At 51.4% G+C, this 18,798-nt stretch overlaps 1 protein-coding gene across 2 annotated transcripts in view; it reads right to left on the bottom strand.

Annotated features, from left to right (window-relative positions):
* The window catches only part of HOMER2 (homer scaffold protein 2), an 88,274-nt gene that overhangs the window by 16,325 nt on the left and 53,151 nt on the right, over positions 1 to 18,798 (bottom strand). For both annotated transcript variants that reach the window (XM_082736181.1, XM_082736182.1), the window contains exons 3-4: positions 15,263 to 15,394; positions 3,004 to 3,096 (exon numbers count right to left, since the gene is read on the bottom strand). In XM_082736181.1, coding sequence (XP_082592307.1) covers positions 3,004 to 3,096; positions 15,263 to 15,394 — 225 coding nt within the window. The remainder of the gene's footprint in view (positions 1 to 3,003; positions 3,097 to 15,262; positions 15,395 to 18,798) is intronic.

The raw sequence follows: 18,798 nt of genomic DNA on the forward strand, positions 1-18,798 counted from the left end.
TTTGTGTTGTGAGAAAGCAGGTCGTTCCCATTCTCCTGTTTAGACTACCGCATGGTTTTGATTTCTACGGTAAATAGTATTGCTTTCACCTTCAGGATAAGACCCATGTAGGATGTTTTAAGATCTTCAAATATTTGGAAAACTTACCCAAAGTGTTCATTTCCCTAAGAGATTCAGGAAAGCAAGCAAATGTATGTTTTCCAATAAAAATGCACAAAAAATGTACGATGATCTCTACATTTGGGGAAACGTCAGGAAGATAAATGAAAACTAAAGCTTGGAGACAAAAAGCTGACATATAATTAATACATATATATAAAATAGCACCTTAGGGATATAGTTGTTTTTTTAAGGTTTAAATGCTTTTGCGGGGGGACGCCTGGGTAGCTTAGTCGGTTAAGCAGCTGCCTTCAGCTCAGGTCCTGATCCCAGGGTCCTGGGATTGAGCCCCGCATTGGGCTCCCTGCTCAATGGGGAGCCCGCTTCTCCCTCCCCCTCTTTTTGCTGCGCCCTCTGCTTGTGTTCTCTGTGTCAAGTAAATAAGGAAAATCTTTAAAAAAAAAAAAAAAAAAACCTTTTTGGGGGGTGAACCTGGGTGGCTCAGTCAGTTAAGTCTCTGACTTTTTTTTTTTTTTAAGATTTTATTTATTTATTTGACAGAGGGAGATAGTGAGAGAGGGAGCACAAGCAGGGGGAGTGGGAGAGGGAGGAGCAGGCTTCCCACTGAGCAGGGAGCCCGATGCAGGGCTCGATCCCAGGATCTGGGATCATGACCTGAGCTGAAGGCAGAGGCTTAACCCACTGAGCCACCCAGGCGCCCCTAAGTGTCTGACTCTTGATTTTGCCTCAGTTCATGATCTCAGGGTCGTGAGACAGAGCCCCACTACGGGCTCCACACAGCAGGGAGCCTGCTTAAGATTCTCCCTCTCCTTCTGTCCCTCGCTCCATGCCCAGGCTCTCTCTCAAATGGCTAAATAAACCCTTTGAAATTAAAAAAAAAATACTTTTTTGGTAAAAACAAACATTAAAACAGAAACCTTACATAAAGAACTTCTGATTATGAAGTTCAAGGATACTTCTATAATATGTGGTATTCAGAAAAAGATCATGTATTAGAAACTCTATTTAGGTTATGTACCATTGCTGGTATCCAATTTTACAGGTCTTCAGCGATTTACTCAGTATGGTAATTAGTGTATGAAATTAAGAGCGTCATTCAGATCATATTAAAGATTCTTTAGAAAGATCAGGAAAGTTCCTGTTCACCTGAAGCCTAATACACATTTCGTAAATTCACACAGGGTATCTTTCATATGACGAGCCAGGACAGGCACTGGGAAATCCCGGGTCCTTGGGGCCAGCCCCGGCAGCAAATGCAGAGCCCTGCCTGCGGAGCGCGCTCCTGCCTTGGGGTCGGTGATGGGAGAGGTCTCCTTCTCTGCAGTCTTCCGGGGCGCTCTTCCCACAGCTGGGTGCATTTTCCAAGGCTCTAGCTTTGCCCTCCCTTTCCCACTGCTTCTTTCTTTCTTTACTGTTTTAGATTTTATTTATCTATTTGCCAGAGAGAAAGCGCAAGCCGGGGGAGCAGCAGGCAGAGGGAGAAGCAGGCGCCCCACAGAGCAGGAAGCCGGATATGGGACTCCTGGGATCATGACCTGAGCTGAAGGCAGACGCTTAACCGACTGAGCCCCCCAGGCACCAGCCCCCCACACTGCTTCTTGGTATACTCAAGGCTTCAGCTATTATTTCTTTAAAGCAGACGGTCAACTCGAAAATGTCCAACTTGACAGCCCAGTCCCCTGGCTGTCCCCAACCTCCACCCCCTCCTCTTTACCCCCGGGGCTGTGTCCTTGCCAATCTGCCCGCTGTCTGTCACTCCGACTTCCTTCCCACCTGCAAGCAACGACCTCATGTCGATTCCAGAGAAACTATCATGCAACACCTCCAATGTCTGCACAAACGATGAATAACAATTAAGTAAATAATAATTAATAAACTAGAAATAAAGAATCTCCAAGCACATCTCTAATTCCTCCCACAGTGCACTCCGCTCCCGCCAGGCAGACTCCCGGCTGTCTTGCTGCTGCACCATGCTTAGTCCTAACCCCGAACCTTCCCCCCACTGTCTCCTGTTCCCTTATCTCTCTGCGCAGAATCTTACCCCTCAGTCAGGCCTTCTGCCCACCACTACATATGCCAAACCAGACATCAAGAATGCAGGGATTTTTACTTTGGGTTAAAAGAGATTCCTTTTGGTCAATCACCACACTTTCAAGTAGACAGAACACTTAATTTCTGGCAAAGCCACATCTCCTTTGCTAAGTCCAGGGCTGTTGGAACACCATCTCCCGTCCAGCTTTATTAAAACATAGACAGACGGGCGCCTGGGTGGCTCAGTGGGTTAAGCCTCTGCCTTCAGCTCAGGGCATGATCTCAGGGTCCTGGGATTGAGCCCAGCATCCGGCTCTTTGCTCAACAGGGAGCCTGCTCCCCCCCCCCCCCGCCGCCTCTCTGCCTATTTGTGATCTCTGTCTGTCAAATAAATAAATAAAAATCTTTAAAAAACCCAAACAGTTCACTTCTGCTCTCTTTAAAAAAAAACAGAACAAAACAGAGACCGGGGCTCCCTAGCATCAACCGAGTTTTCCGTGTCACAGGCACGAGGCACCGTATTTTCGATGCACACCTCCCAGCACAGGAGGGAAACACCCTGCTTCTCTCTGGTGCGGAAACACAGTGACAGAGAATGCCTCTGAGCAGCCAGGGGTGTGCAGCGATTCTAATCGTATCAGCTGCTTTCTGTCCAGATGTGCTGGCACATCTGGAAAATCCGAGCCTCGTGCAAACATGTCTTATCCACCTCAGCAGGAGCACGTGAGCCGCCGGAAGAGCCTTCAAAATGCCCTCCTGCCACAAGTCCCTATTTCTTGTCAAAGTGACAAGGAACAAAGAGTCCCACTTACTGATCCCACGCCGGATTTATTTTGTGCACAAATTACGTACCTGGGAATGGTTGCTCGAGGTCTCGATTTTCTCCTGGGACTTGTCTCTGGCCAGCCTGGCAGCTTCTTTCACCTCCTGGAACTTCTCTGCAAACTGAGCGTGAACAGGAGTTACTGGAGTTGTTCTCGGCCCTGAGCGCGCCGGTTTTCAGAACCCAACTTCGGTGCTTTGCACTCATTTTAAGTCAATAAACCGTATAAATCCAGAAGATGGTTTTATTTGAGATGAAAAGAAATGCACATAAGGAACGCTTCTTCCATCAAACTACCAGCCAAGGTCAGATCCAAATCACTTTTTTAAAGATTTATTTATTTTAAAGAGAGAGAGCCCATGGGCATGGGGGAGGGGCAGAAGCATAGAGGGACCTCAAGCTGATTCGCCGACTCCCTGCTGAGCGCGGAGACTGACACGGGGCTCGATCCCAGGACCTTAGATCATGACCCCAGCTGAAACCAAGAGTGGGCTGTGTCACTGAGCCCCCCAGGTGCCCCTGATCTGATCTGATCACTTCCAGGCTGCTGAAGCTAGTTTAATAATGAAGTAGTAAAAACAAGCGCCTCCCATGGCAGAAACGTAAGTGTAGCTGTATCACAGAAGGGTCCACCCTAAACTTCACCACCTCGATGGAAAGATCCAAGAACTCCTACAAAATGACGGAAACCAACAAGAGCAAGAGTTGGGGAGAAGGCACTGTTCTAGATTTTAAAAGCTTAAGATATAAAATAGCAAAATGCAAAACAGCAAAAGGCAACATGTAGCCTATGACTGTGTGCTGAACAGACCATCTGTAACTGGGGGGAAACTGGGGTGCTTGGGTGGCTCGGTCAGCTGAGTGTCAGGCTCTTGGTTTTGGCTCAGGTCAAGATCTCAGGGTATGGCATCGAGTCCTGCATCAGGCTCTGTGTTCAGTGTGGAGTCGGCTTCAGATTCTCTCTCCCTCTGCTCCTCCCTACACATGCTCTCTCTCTCTCAAATGAATAAATGAAATTAAAAAAAAAAAGAAAGAAAGAAACGCCAATGATGTCATGGTCATGAGGGAAAACATCATTATTTTTTTAGAGACAGACACTGAAATCTTTTGCTGTCTGCAGTGTCCTTGAAAGTACTTCAACAGGGGTGCCTGGGTGGCTCAGTGGGTTGAGCCTCTGCCTTCGGCTCAGGTCATGATCTCAGGGTTCTGGGATCGAGCCCCGCATCGGACTCTCTGCTCAGCAGGGTGTCTGCTTCCCTTCCTCTCTCTGTCTGCCTGCCTACTCTGCCTACTTGTGATCTCTCTCTGTGTCAAATAAATAAATAAAATCTTAAAAAGAAAAGACTTCAAAAACAATAAAAGAGAGGAAGAAATGTGGCAAATGTTAATAAGCACTGAGCCTAATACATATCACTAATAAGCGATATGTATATGGGGGTTGATTATATGATGCTCTCTACCTTTAAAAAACTGTTTCGGGGCGCCTGGGTGGCTCAGTGGGTTAGGCCTCTGCCTTCGGCTCGGGTCATGGTCTCAGGGTCCTGGGATCAAGCCCCACATCGGGCTCTCTGCTCCACGGAGGGCCTGTTTCCTCCTCTCTCTCTCTGCCTGCCTCTCTGCCTACTTGTGATCTCTGTCTGTCAAATAAATAAAATCTTTAAAAAAAAAAACTGTTTCTAATATTTCCATGCTAAAAAACATCCTTCAAATGCCACGGCAATCAAATCAATCATGGGCTTATGGATACAGACAAGGCAACTGATTTTAATTAGCAAATACAGAGTCGGAGCAGAGAAGATCCTAGGAGGGCGGTGTCGGCAACACAAAGCAATAGAGAGAGCAGCGTGCGGTTGCCGGGCACAGGGAGCTGGCAGGGAGCAAGGCTGCCGACAGTTCTAGGGCTTCTGCTGAGAACACATTAATTCCGGAGCGCGGGCTACCCTCTGACTATCTGCACGGCGCAGGTGGCAGCGGTCTGCTTTGGGAAACCTCGCCGGATGACAGACCCCCAGGGAACGATGTGCCCTGGCTGGCGCGGGCGAGGTCAGCCCTTCTGTTCTGACCCGTGTTGCTCCTGCAGGACCAGAAATAAAGCCAGAGCCACGGGGTTTTGTATGTAGCCGCCCCACAGCTGTCGGAGGAAAACCACATGACTTGGGTAACACATGTGAGGTCCAGCAGGGACGGACAGAGCCCCTCCCTGGCCTGCTTCCTTTTTGGGGGGCCCTTAAAGTGAACACCTTATGTAGAAACTCCTGGATGGCGGGCTCCACGCCTTTCCCCACGGCCTCCTCGCCAGCACCTGCAGGAAGCAGGTGCAAGTCGGTTTGTTGGGTGAATGAAGGACTCCGGGTTCCAGACAGACGCCCCCTCCCCTGACCACTTGAGAACAAATCATGTCAAAGGCACGGGTCTAGCCTAAGAAGGGCGCAGCTCTTCCTGCGCTGGACAGATGAGAAAGCGCTCAGTGAGGAACGGTGGTTCGGTGTCCGGAAGCACCTCACTCCCTCCTCCTGCTTCCTCAGCTGACCCGACCGGATCTCTCCCGGGAGCGAGGCCAGGCTTCCCTCGGAACATGAACATGGGCCCAGGAAAGTTTTTTTTGCAGGAACCATAAAGGCCTTTCAATCTTATTAAGGCATTAAAAGACTGGATTTTTAAAGGTCTTATTTTCAGTGGTTTTGGATCCAGTATCAATTAAAAGTCAAATGTGACTTGAAGGAAGCTGGAAGAGATCCCCTTGCTGACTGAGTCTCAGCCACACTGTACGCTGTAATGGGGGGGTTGGGGGGACGCCTCTCCCCCCGCAAGCCTCTCCAACCAGAAGCGCTCTCTTTCTCCTGTCCCTGTCCCGATCAGGGGCGCTTTCTCTCATGGGTCTTATTTGAAGTTGCTTCTAGACTACATTGGAAACATCATTAGCCAGAGTCACGCTCATTCAGTCAACAAACACAGTCCAAGGAGCCCTCGCTCCTTCAGTGAACAAGTGTTTTCCACCGTCCCTGAACCAGGTCGTGCACAAAGTTGGATACCGGGGCGAGTACACTGTGCAGCCAGATGCAGTTCTGGCTCCCAGGAGGCCAAGAGCTGAGTAGAAGACACTGGCAACCAAGTCAGTATGTAAAATTCTGCCAGGCTTTGACAGAGCCAGTCACTTCTGGACAGAGCTTGGGGCCTGCATTCCCTCTTTCTCCTACTTCACTCTGACCATCCCTACCTGGTGAAGACCTTGGTTCTACTCTTGGAGACCCTAATCCTAGGGTATCGACCTTTAGCTCCAATGGCTTCTTGCTTCTCCGTCCTGGACACACCTTCATGACCCTCCCCTCCTCCCCGGGGCCCACAGGACAAACATATCTGTATGTTAACGAGTTTAATGGCTTCTTAACTCACGTTCTCTCTTGGGCTCCTCACCACTACTCTGTAGGACGGGGATTCTCATCTACGGTTCCTAGATGAGAAAGGGCAGCCTTAGGCTGGTCAAGCCCATGACCACACAGCTAATAAATAATAATAATAAATGTAAACCTGAACTTGGACCCAGATCCATCTTCCATGCCTCCAGTTACCGTCTTGCGCCAACAAGGACGCCAGAAGTCTTGCTCATGGCAGTTGCTAAGTATTTACCAATTAGATTTTCCATTCGCAAAGAGAAGCCCCATTACCTTAAAATGTAAGATAGAATCGTACTGGCTCCCTCTTTCAAAGAAAATTACCTGTCAAAGCTTCAACTTGAAATAGGCCATGGGGACCTTGAAGGCCAAGACAGGCCTGAGGCAAAGAATAGCGACAAGGAGTGGGGGCCCCGGCCAGCTCCATCAAGCCACTGTCCTTCTCAGTTGCAGAAGGGAGACTGCGAGCAGCTGTCACACGTACGTCTATAACACACGTCCCCACAGGACTGCAGAGTGATGGTGTCATTCCCAGTAATAACCGCCTTGAACATCTCAGCCAAGGGAAAAGGACACACACTCTTGGCTCACAGGGATGCGAAGAGAAGAGCCGCCGCAGTGGCTGGTCTCACTGCGGTCACCGCCATGCTCGGGGGCTCGGGATACCGAGAAGGACAGCGTGGAGGGGGGTCTCAGAAGCGCCAGCATCACACAGACCATCGGACACCAACACTGGACACTACGTGTGCTGAGAGCTACCTGCTTCCCGGCTAGCTCAGGCAAGCTGCTCAGCTCTGCCCCTCACCAGCCTTTCCAACGTAGGCCACTGAGCCCCGCCGAGCCCCGGCCTCCTCCTCTGCGCAGCGGCCCGACAACGCACCTCGGCACCACCGGAGGAGGAGAGATGTGGCTTTGCTGGGTGCGTGGCAGGGGCACAGCAAAGGGAACTTGGGCTTCTCTGGCCTTCATTTGGTTAATTTCTTCAAGTAAAAAATAAATGTGAAAAAGCCAGGAAACCACAACCTTTAGTAAGAGAGCGCCATAAAATTCATTCATTCAGAAATAGGAACTCGTTATGGCTACGTGCCAGAGGCTGTTCTGGGGACACCGAGATACGCAACAAAGATTGGGTTTCTGTCCCCAGAGAAACTCTGACTTTGTACAGGGTTTGGTTTTACATTCAAACAGGTGAGAATCAGAAAATTCCAGAAAATAAGCTTAAAATGCAATGAAGTAGGATAAACCCTACCAGATAAATTTTAAGTATATAATCGTTCTAAAAGATGGGCTATCAGTAGACGCACGATGGTAACGGACCCGACCACAGATATCAGTGTGAGCTGGTGACAAAGGAGGAATCTTCCTTGGACGGGGAGAAATGATTGGATGCGTAACACGTGATACAACTTCAGTAAACAGAGGGAAATGAGTTTAAATCCCTACTACAAACGAAGTGCATAATACACTTTCAGTGAGGTAAAGGGGTAAGCATGTTTTTCAAAAATCTGCATGTGTCGGGCCCCTGGGTGGCTCAGTCGGCTAAGTGTCTGCCTTCTGCTCGGGTCATGATCCCAGGGTCCTGGGATCCAGCCCCGCCAGCAGGTTCCCTGCTCAGAGGGGAGCCTGTTTCTCCCTCTGCCTCGGCCGGCTGTTCCCCCTGCATTCTCTCTCTCTCTCTCTGTCACATAAATAAATAAAATCTACTAAAAAAATAATAAAATAAAAATAAAAATCTGGATGCAAACAGAATTGAACATTTAACAAACTCCTGCTTGAAGGGTGAGAGAGTAATTATCTAACCTTGGAAGAAATAAAAGAAAAATCACAGGAGTGACAGACTCGACTACACAACCATTTAAAGCTTTTGAACAGGAAAGGGGAAAAACATGAAATCAGAAGGGAAACAGCCACCTGAGGGGGGAATATCCGTAGCTAGGCTGGCACCCCGTTCTCTGTTTGTGCGCACGGAAAAAATGAAAAGCCCAATAGATAAATGGCAAAATTCACTAATAAAAAAAAAAAAACAACACACAGTAAGTAAGCAACTGATAAAAGAGACTGTTCAGTCCCGCCGGAAATGCAAATCGCAATAATGAGGTGCTATTCTTTGCTTGCTAAATTAGCAAACATTAAATACAATTAGAATACCCGGTGTGGACAAGATATTTCCAGGCCATTGTGTGGGCGGCACGGCCCCACTGAGAAGCCATTTGGAAATGGGGATCATCAGTGAAAAAAGCATTCATACCCACTGACCTAGTGATACCACTTCTGGGAAACAATTCTATGGAAAAATTGAGTACATTAAATTAAAAAAAAAAAAAGGCTTCAATACAAAGATGCTAATCCTAGCATTATGAATAATACTGGAAACCCGGCAGCAACCAAGGGCCCCCAGAGGATTGTCCTTCCGTGAAAAAAATCCCCTGACTTCAAATCTACAGTTTTCTAATCTTCCCCTTTATTCTAAAATATCACATATGCTTGTGAATTTAGAAAGGGTAGCTTAGAAAAAAATATTTTTTAAACCTATAGTCCTACCACCCAACGATACGCACCGACTACATACACGTCCAATAGCTTCCTGTGTGTATGCATCCATTACATATATATATGTGTGTATATATATATATTATATATATATACACAAATCTTTATATATATATATATAAAGATTTTATTTATTTATTTGACAGAGAGAGTGATCACAAGTAGGCAGAGAGACAGGCAGGGTCGGGGGAAGTGGGCTCCCTGCTGAGCAGAGAGCCCAATGTGGGGCTCCATCCCAGGACCCTGAGATCACGACCTGAGCCAAAATCAAGAGTCAGACGCTCAACGGACTGAGCCCTCCAGGGGTCCCATTATACATATCTCTTCTCAAAACCAGAACCATGTCGTCCACCTCATTTTATAGCCACTTTTGCAATTAACGGTGCAACATTAATATTTCCATGTAATCATACAAAATTCTGTTACAGCTTCTGAACTGCCATACAGCACAATATCCTGAAGGATATACTGGAGTTCATTTAGCCTGGATTCTTACCGCTGGACATGTGGATGGTGTTTTTGCTTTTTATTTTGCTTTTGCTGTTACAAATGATGCTGCAAGGAAAATTCTTCCAGCGAAATCTGTGCCCAGGTATAATTATTTCCTTAGAATAGACGCCAATAAATGAAACCAACAGATCAAAGGATATTCAAAGCATCCAGGTTTCTGAAATGTATTCCAAATTCTCACATCTTTACTTATTAGGATCATTTTCTGTAGTGTTTAAACTTGTACTAATAATCTGTTAAAAAAAAATTAAAATCATCATTTTTTTCATCATTATCATGCCAGAAATGAAAGACCATTGTTTCATTTGTGGGGTGTTTTTTTGTTTTTTTGGGGTTTTTTTGGCCTTGGCCATCGAAGACCCTGCGACAGACGCTACTTGCTTATTCAGAATCCATTTCTTGTTTTCTCTTGGCTTAATAACATCTCAAACTGGATCAGAGCAGGAAATTTCCCAGGTGGGAAAGAAGGAGAACCAGTCTAAGCTGGTCATAACAACCTAATTCTCTCCGCAGCCGCCAACCCCTGCTGTGGGAAGGTGGCCCAGGGACTGAAGACTGACTTTGGACCCAAGGAGCTGCCAAGGGAGCTCACAAGGGACCCTTCTGCATTCTCCCTATTGCCATGAATGCAGATGTGATGGGCAGAGCTTAAGAAGCCATCTTAGCACCATGAGGAAAAGGCCAATAAAAGAAACAGTCACGCACAGCCCTCACAGCCAACGTCATGGGGCCACCGTATGGATGCTGGCAATGGCCTGCCTCAGGACTTCAGTTTTGTATGAAAAGAATAACTCTATTTGCTTCAGCACTGTGACTCGTTCCCTGTTACTTGTAGCCCAAAGCATTCTCCCTACAACATACCAAAAGAATGATGAATCTCCCCCACTCTAAAACAATGGCCCTTAAATAGGAGAGGTAGAAGAGAGAGCAATGTTCCTACAACAGCACGGATTTGATGAACCTAACGATACACATCTGAATGACAGACGAAATCATTAAAATGGGTCAACAGCAAACGCTGCGCGCGCGTGTGTGTGTGTGTCTGTGTGTGTGTGTGACTTTAGACAAATCAGTCACACAGCACTATCAGCGCCATCCTGGATCAGCCCCTCTGTGGCAGGATGGGCTTCCTTCTGTCTGTGATAAGTGACACGGAGCCCAACTTGGGACAGCGGCCCCTCGAGGTCAGCTGCTGGAGAGAACATTCCCCTCGACCACCGGTTCACGCTCACGCTCGCATCGCCCTCCTTGGGTCTCTGTCCAGCAGCTTGTTCTTTTATCAGCACATGCAAGCCGCTTCCCAGGGTCTTCAGGAGGGCTGAGGTGGACCGATCAGCCCCCGCTTACCTCTGGGAATATGCAGCTGCTATGTCTCTGGAAAGCCTGTCTCAGGGGCAGACAGTGTCCCTGTAGTGCTTTGGGGACTGTGGTGTGAAGGGGTCCTTATCATGGGAGTAGCAAAGACTAAGGCACCTATTTTCCTTCTGGGGGGTAGAGAGAGACGGAGTGTAAATTGTTCTTTTTTTTTTTTTTTTAAAGGTTATTTATTTATTTATTTATTTGACAGACAGAGATCACAAGTAGGCAGAGAGGCAGGCAGAGAGAGGAGGAAGCAGGCTCCCTGCTGAGCAGAGAGCCCGATGCGGGGCTTGATCCCAGGACCCTGGGATCATGACCTGAGCCGGAAGCAGAGGCTTTAACCCACTGAGCCACCCAGGTGCCCCCGGAGTGTAAATTGTTCTTAAGCGAAAATAGCTACAGTTCCTTTCCCTCGCCCAGTCACAGGGTGTGATTTACCGAGCCCTCTTCCCGGACCGCGGGGCGCTGCTCGGAGGAGTCAGGAACGTGCGGCCACAGCCGTCCCCTCGGGCCCGAGCTCCTGTCTGCCGGCTAATTGCCACTTGTCGAGACTGCCAGCCTCACTTGACGGTAATTTATCAGCGTGTGGCTAATCGTTCCCTTCAGGGAGACGGGGAAGAGGGTGACCTGAAACATTCTGAACAAAGCAGACACCCAAGAAGCCTTTACGACAACGGCAGGTCCGACCGGCGTCGCCCGAGGCGGCCGAGGGACTCAGGGAGACGGGGCCTCCTCCGTGATGACAGGACTTTTCCTTCGGCCTGGGGGTGTGAGGGGTGCGCGGGGAGGCAGGCACGGCCTGAGGCCTCCCCGCATCTCAGAGGCCCAGGGGGTGAACGTCAACAATGTGTTCTCGTTTCCGTCTTGGGCTCTCCCTGCTTTCGATTCTTTTCATTAGAAACGTTCTCCGTTTATGCTTCCCAGCTCCTCTGATTCCTCCGAAGAGGGAAGAAATTCTTCCAGGCCCCTGAGAGCGATTCTGTCAGCCGTGGACGCTTCTGGAAGGCCCGGAGCGTCGGGCGGGGTCAGGGGCGCTGGGGCCCTGCCTCCCACGGGAGCCTCTGCTTCTCTGCGGGCTCCCCCGGAGGCGTGAGGACACCAGCCAGTGTGGGGAGGAGACACGGGGGGCTGCTCCCAAGTGTCCCCCTCATCCCCACACCACGGCCACCTCCAGGTGCTCCTTCAGAGGGGACAGGCACCCAATCTGCTGTCCACTTCGGACGGGTGCTGGTAACACTTGTTCAGCAAATCACCATCAAACCTGCTTCCACGTCACATAAATTCTCAGATTCTCACAGCCCTGTTCTTTGTTTCAGAAAACAGCAGTTCCCTCTGTCTGTCAGTCCGTCCTCATCTCAGAACCTCTGCCTTCCACGTACACTCACCAGGTCCCCCCGGTTCAGCTCCTCCGTGGTGCCCAAGTCCCTCCGGCTCCTACTCAGGCCCTCGTCATCCCTGATCGGGACCAGAACAACCCAGTCTGCTGGGAAAACCTGCCTACGGCTCCGAGCCGCTTGTTTTCCTTCTTGGCTTGAGATCTCTCACAGGCCACGGTCTCAAGTCCCGGGCTGGGCTCTGGCCACAGCCTTGCCCATCCTCACACCCCCACATCCTGGTCACAGCCTCTCTCCCGGGGTGTCATGGGTTTACTCATGCTCCTGCTGTTGTGCAGAGGATGACGGAAAAGGGAAGCCTTCCCCTGGGATGTGACTTGGAACGTCTCATTGTCCAGTGTGCACAGGGCAAGTGGCCTGGGGTCACGATCTGCCCTGAACCTTGGGAAAATGGTCAGGGGCCTCACTGCCCGGGCAGGGACCGGGAAGAAACAAATTTGGAAGGTTAGTGACAAAGAGATCAGTGGAACCCAGGGGGGGTCCCATAGAACTGGAGTCTGAAGACACTCACATCCCACGTGAGTGCTTGCAACTGGCTGGAAGCCTGTGACCCCCTCAAGTTTGTATGTTGAGATCCGAGGCCCCAGGGTGAGGGATCAGGAGGTAGGGCCACTGAGAGGTGATGAGGTCACCTCTCACCTCAGGAGGGTGAAGACCGCATAAATGGGACAGGCGCCCTCATAAGAGACCCCACAGAGCCCCGCGGCTCTCTTTCCAGCACAGGAAAGCACCACGAGAAGGTGCCGGCAAACAACCAGGCAGCAGGCCTTCGGTGCTGGCCCTGGTCTCAGCCTTCTGGCCCCCCGGGCTCTGAGAGCGCAGCTCTGCTGTGTGTGGCCCGGGGTCCTGACAGCCCAAATGGACTAAGACAGTCTCCCCAGCTCCCCGCCTCCGTGCCAAAGGGAATCCTTAGGGCCAAGCTAGGGACACCCAGACCTTCTTCTCCTGGCAGCCCAGGGCCTGCCCACAAGGCTCACAGACACACTGGCCTGGGCACCATGTGACCTTGACAACTCACTCCTGCTCTCCAGGCCACCCCGATCTCTAGCGGGGTGCGTGCCCACCGCCAACCACAGTGATCCCGCCGCAGCCTCCAGTTCGGCCTCATTCCCTGACGTGAGCACCGAGGTGCTCGGTGAAGAGCCGCCTGCCTTGGCCCCTTCGTCCACAGGACACAGTGACTCGTCCTCACCTGACAGACAAGGTCGGCGTTGCCGGTCCCGCCGCTCAGAGACCCGCCTGAGGTCGTCTACACCACACTGCACTGGCTCAAACCAGCAAACCCCCTTCTCCGCAGACAAAATGAAGTGAAGGATTCTCAGTCTTCCCACCCTACAGAACGCCACGGGGCTGCCTGCCGCAGCACACACTTTCCAGACGCGTGGGACACGCTGCTTCCCCTCTGAGGCGCAGCACACGAGTCCGGGGACCAAAGGACATTGTTTCCACAATGACATCCACAGACCTAGACTCAAAAAGTTTGCTTCCTTCCTGGTGTCAGGGCCCTAATGAACTGGAAGGGAGGTTTATGATTATTTTTAAAGATTTTATGTTTTTACTGGAGAGAGTGAGAGAGCACGGATGGGGGGGAGGGGCAGAGCGAAGAGAGGGAGAAGCAGGATCCTCCCTGAGCAGGGAGCCCCAATGCAGGACTTGATCCCAGGACTCTGGGCTCATGATCTGAGCTGAAGGCAGACGCTTAATGGACTGAGGCGCTCAGGCATCCCAGGAGGGGAGGTTTTGTCACCCAGCAAAGAATGCTTCTGCAAGCTTGCAGGCATAAGACGGATGCCCAGAGGGCCACCAGGCCATTTCCAGTCTCTGGGGCTCCTAGGGAGTGGCATCCCCATGGAAGTACGTGGAGATGCCAAAGAGGACGGTCCGTGGGGTGTCCTCCATCAGGGGCTCCTTTCTGCTGGAGGCAGGATGGCTGCCTTGTGGGCCGCAGGCCTCCTCAGAAATATGCGTGTGTGCAGAAGTGTGTAGGTGCGTGTGTGCACACAGCCTGTGCTCGTGTGCTAGACAGACGCGAGGTGCAAATCTGTGGGCCCCTGCATGGTGGCTTCCCGACCTGTCTCCACCACTCTCCCCCGAAAGCTGTCTTCAGTATACACAGCAAGCCCAAGCAGCCAGGTCCATACCCAGAGACCCAGTCAAGTCCCCTGGAATCTGGGATTCTGTGAACGCCTCTGGGACGGACCACAGCTCTGTCTTCTCAGCACCGGGCCCCGCGTGGGCCCGGCCACAGCTCAGGAAGTACGTTCACAGCAACTGTCTAGAGATAAGTCCTAAAGCCAAGCCTCCTACAGCCAGCCCGGCTCTGGCCCTTCCCTTTCCACACTCCCTCAGATTCTCCAAGACCCTCTGACGTCCTTCCTGTAAGTTCTGTGTCCTGTAAACTAGCCAGTCTTGCTCTCGGGCAAGGCCTTCCCTGCACCCCGCACGGCTCTTCCAACAGCCTACGACGAGAAGACCCCTTCGACCAGAAAAGCTCTGTCCCGCCATCGAGGCGCTCAGACTGTTCCAACAGACCTTGGGGTTCTCCAGCTGCGTTCGGTCACCACCGGCTCCTCGACACCTTTCTGACTGTCTACAGAGTGTGTCCCAAGCCCCATCAGAGAATCAAATCAAAGCTATGAATCCTTTCCCCAGGGGAAAAAAAGCGACCTGCACCCCAAACACTGTGATCTTTTAAGGGGTATAGGGACCCCAGGACAGGAACTGTGTGCTGTCGGTATTCGGCAGCCCTGTCCTCTGCTAACGGGTCACTGATGCTGACGGCTGTCAGGTGCATGTGGGACCCAGGGATCGGGGTGACCCCACATGGGAAAAGAACCACAGGTAGAGCGGTTTGCTGGTTTGCTGGGGCCGCGACCTCAGGCTCTGAAGGGGCAGGTGGCACGTGAGCTTTCCTTCCCCAACTACGGCTCCACTTTGGGGCACCTGGGGTCTCTAAAATGTCATCGGGTCAGGCAGCCCTATGGCACCGGAGGGGCTCAGATCAAAGCCTGGAGAGGAATCCTGTCCAGGGGCGGCATCCGGGGACTGAGGCACGAGAGCGTGCGACGGGACGACCGCCTTACCTTCGTCAGTTGCTGCTCCGAGGAGAACCCCAGGCCAAACACGGTGTTGGCTCTGCTGTCAGCCCACTGCCCGAACTTCTGCGACGTCTTGGTGAAGGTCATGTTGGGCGTGATGGTGCTGTTGATGATCACCTGCAGGAAAGAGCCAGAAGAAGAGGAGCTGAACGCTGGGTCTGACCTGGACGGAGCACCCAGCGCACACCCTCGCCCCACGGCATCTGCCCCCGGGGCCTGCCAGCACAGACTCCGCCACATCAGACACACACCCATAATCAGGGGTCCCTGCAGAGACCCCAAAACAGACGGTCGCTCTACAATAAGATCTTACAGTTGGCGGGAAAAAGTCTGCCCTAAGAAGAGACTAGTTTCCCAAACTGCTGTTTATTTCCCCAAAGCTCCGGGGCACCAATAGCCTTTAGCGGGGAGCCAGCCACGCCGCACACTCTCGGAGGAGCCGCGCTATGTCCCTTTTCAAGCACCTGGAGCCCCCGTGTGCTCCATCAGTGACTGGGGCTCACCGTTCCCCGACAAGAAGGAACAGCCATGCTCCGACCGGGATGACCGTGGACGGGTAATTTACAGAGAAAGCAACGGTCGTGGTACGAGTGGGGTGTAGAGAAACTGTCGGCAGGGGTGCAGGGACTGGGCGCTCAATGGTGCCCCCTCCGTGGCCTGAAAGGATGAGGGGAGGAAGAGGCCACAGGCTGCAGAAGGCCAGGGTCATGGTTGGCAGCTACAGGCTGTCTTGACAGACGAGTCTGCGCCCGGCATCTCCCCGGAGGGGAGCCCACAGAGCCGATACCCTCGCTTCTGCCCTGTGCTCCCTGCCAGGGGCCGGCCCCACCCAGAAGCCAGAGACTCCGCGGACGCAGGGCTGGAGCCCGCAGATCAGCCTCTCGGAGACCCCGGCAGGGGAACGAGGGCACCGAGTGAAGCGGGGGTAAAAGGAGGCCCTCCAGCCCCGGCGGGGTCCGGCCTTCGGCGTCGACCGAGCATCTGCTCGCCCAGCGCGCTGCTCACCGAGGACAAGGGGCGGAAGAGTCCGGACGCCTGATCCTCCCGCCGCAGAAGTAGGAAGAGGGGAGAGACGTGTAAACAAACAGCCACTGAACGATCTAGAAGTGTCAGTGAGTAATCAGCAGGAGGCTCACCCCGGCAGAAGCCCTTCGAAGCCCTAGGCCTCCCAGGGACACTCCTGGGGAAAGCGGATGTCTGTGCCAGGCTGGAGGGCAGAACCCACAGCTCACGGCTCCCGTGAAAGAGTCTGTGACTCTGAGCAGAAACACAGCCTTCTGAGTGCGGGCACACCTGGCTCCGCGGCTTCGCTTTGTCCCGTACCCCGATAACCGATAACCGCACTTTCTACCAACTGAAGGTTCGCGGCAACCCTGCGGGCGCTGCCATCCCAACAGCTTTTGCTCCGTTCGCCTCTCGGTGTCACATCGGGATTATTCTTGTAGCATTTCAAACATTCTCAATTCCTGTCCTTGGGATGATGACCCGTGATCGTTGACGGCAACTCACCGAAAGCTCAGGGGATTGTTAGCATTTTTTGCAATAAAACTGCATTTTTAAATTAAGGCGTGGACTTTTCCCAAAGTCCTGCTGTGGCACGCGGTGCGGACGGACGCAGCACACACATGACGAGCCTGTGGGAAACCACAAGGCTCACGTAACGTGCTTAATCGTGACACTGGCTTTATTGCCTTGGTCTGGAACTGAACCCACGTATCTCTGCGGTGTGCCTGTAAGAATGCTAAAGGATGACTCTACTAGCAGTTTTCCTTATTAAGGAAATGTGCGTTCTCGACAGTCAGCTCCACTCATTACTGATAAAACAGGGAAAAGAAAACGCTGACAAGCATGACCTCCCTTTCCATGGTGGGAATGTCAGCCAATTATTCCGCTGAAGGACGGACCTTCTGGCCACAGATTCTTGCTTTAACTAATAAGGAGACCCAAACAGGGAGTCAGAGTCGCCTCTAGAAACAGAGGTATCATCGCTATGTGTGTATGAATGCCTACTGAGCTTTCTCTTTCTCTTTTTTAAAGATTTTATTTATTTGAGAGAGAGCGAGAGCATGAGAGAGTGAGCACGGGCAGGGGGAGAGGCAGATGGAGAGGGAGAAGCAGGCTCCTCAGGATTCGATCCCAGGACCCCAAGATCATGACCTGAGCTGAAGGCGGACGCTTAATGACTGAGCCACCCAGGCGCCCCGCCCCCTACTGAGTTTTCTAAGGAGGCATTAGCTCAAGTACAAACCTTGCTTATTTGCCAAAATAACTCTGGAAGTTAATACAAAGAACAGCAATTGCTACGTATTGAGCATGTCTTGAATGGTTTACTTCCATCAGCTCGTGTGACATGTACGGTGGGACTATCCCCTCCAGGTCACAGGGGAAATGACCTGGTAAGGAGCAGAGCCTAGAGAAAAGACTCAGAAACCTGCATTTGGAATTTCTGTACAACATGCTTCTCATTCTGCACCATGGATGCCTCCACTGAACTCCCCGTCTTTTCCCTTTGACCATCATAACTCCTAGAACACCACAGTTCACGCGAGTGAAGACACGTGATCAAGCATTTTTCAGATAACGATGCAAGCAGAGCGGGTCCAGAGCTCTGCCTGCTGTCACCCGACACTATCAGAGATGGGGGCAGAGGAGTGGGGCATGGAAAATGCAGACCTAAACCAGGAGTGAGCATGAAGAAATGCTTCTGGGACGTCAGAGGTTGACTGGGGTCTGGCTCAGCCCCAGGCGGGACTGATATGGTGCAATCAGAGCAGGCTGAGGGCAGGTGTGTGGCGGGGCGCTGGATCAGAGTGGATCACGTGATCCCAGAAAGCCAACCCCGGTCACCTCCCAATTACCAGAATTCTGGGAGGCTGAAGCAATCACCAGACCCATTCAGAATCCTGATTCTTTCTAGATCTTTGTGCTCCTATGCCTCTAAGTCAGCCTCCAAAACCCCTCTCCAAAGCCCTCTTGAAAGGCAGAGGACAGAGGCTGAGCGGAGTACAGGACACACCTCCGGAGCTGGCCCCAAACACGCTGTCCCAGGGTCAGTCAGGCTGGAACAACAGAGGCGAGGAACACTGGTATTTCTTTGCAGTGTAATAATTCCCAAGACACTTTTTCACACCATCTTCTTTCTCATCCCCATTTTTACAGATGGGAAAACTGAGGCTCAACAAAGTCAAATGACATGTTCAAGGTCACAGAGCTAGTAAGTGGTTAAAAGGAATATAAAGTATGTACTACATACAGAGCAAGGACAAACAGGCTTCAAGAGCTGAATCTGTATCCTGCTGGGGGTTCATTTAGCTTCTCAAACCTGTAGACTCAATTTTCTTTCTTTCTTTCTTGCTTTCTTGCCTTCTTTCTTTCTTTTCTGGAAAATTCTCAACCAGTCTAAGAACACCGCTTCTGCTCCGTCTTCTCTGCTCTCCTCTGGGGCTCCAAGTACACATATGCTAGACCTTCTGAGTGCGCCCAACACAGTTCATGTTCCTACCGGCTCTTATCACCCTGAT

This window comes from Mustela nivalis (genome assembly GCF_964662115.1).
Source record: "Mustela nivalis genome assembly, chromosome: 6".
Lineage (NCBI taxonomy): Eukaryota > Metazoa > Chordata > Mammalia > Carnivora > Mustelidae > Mustela > Mustela nivalis.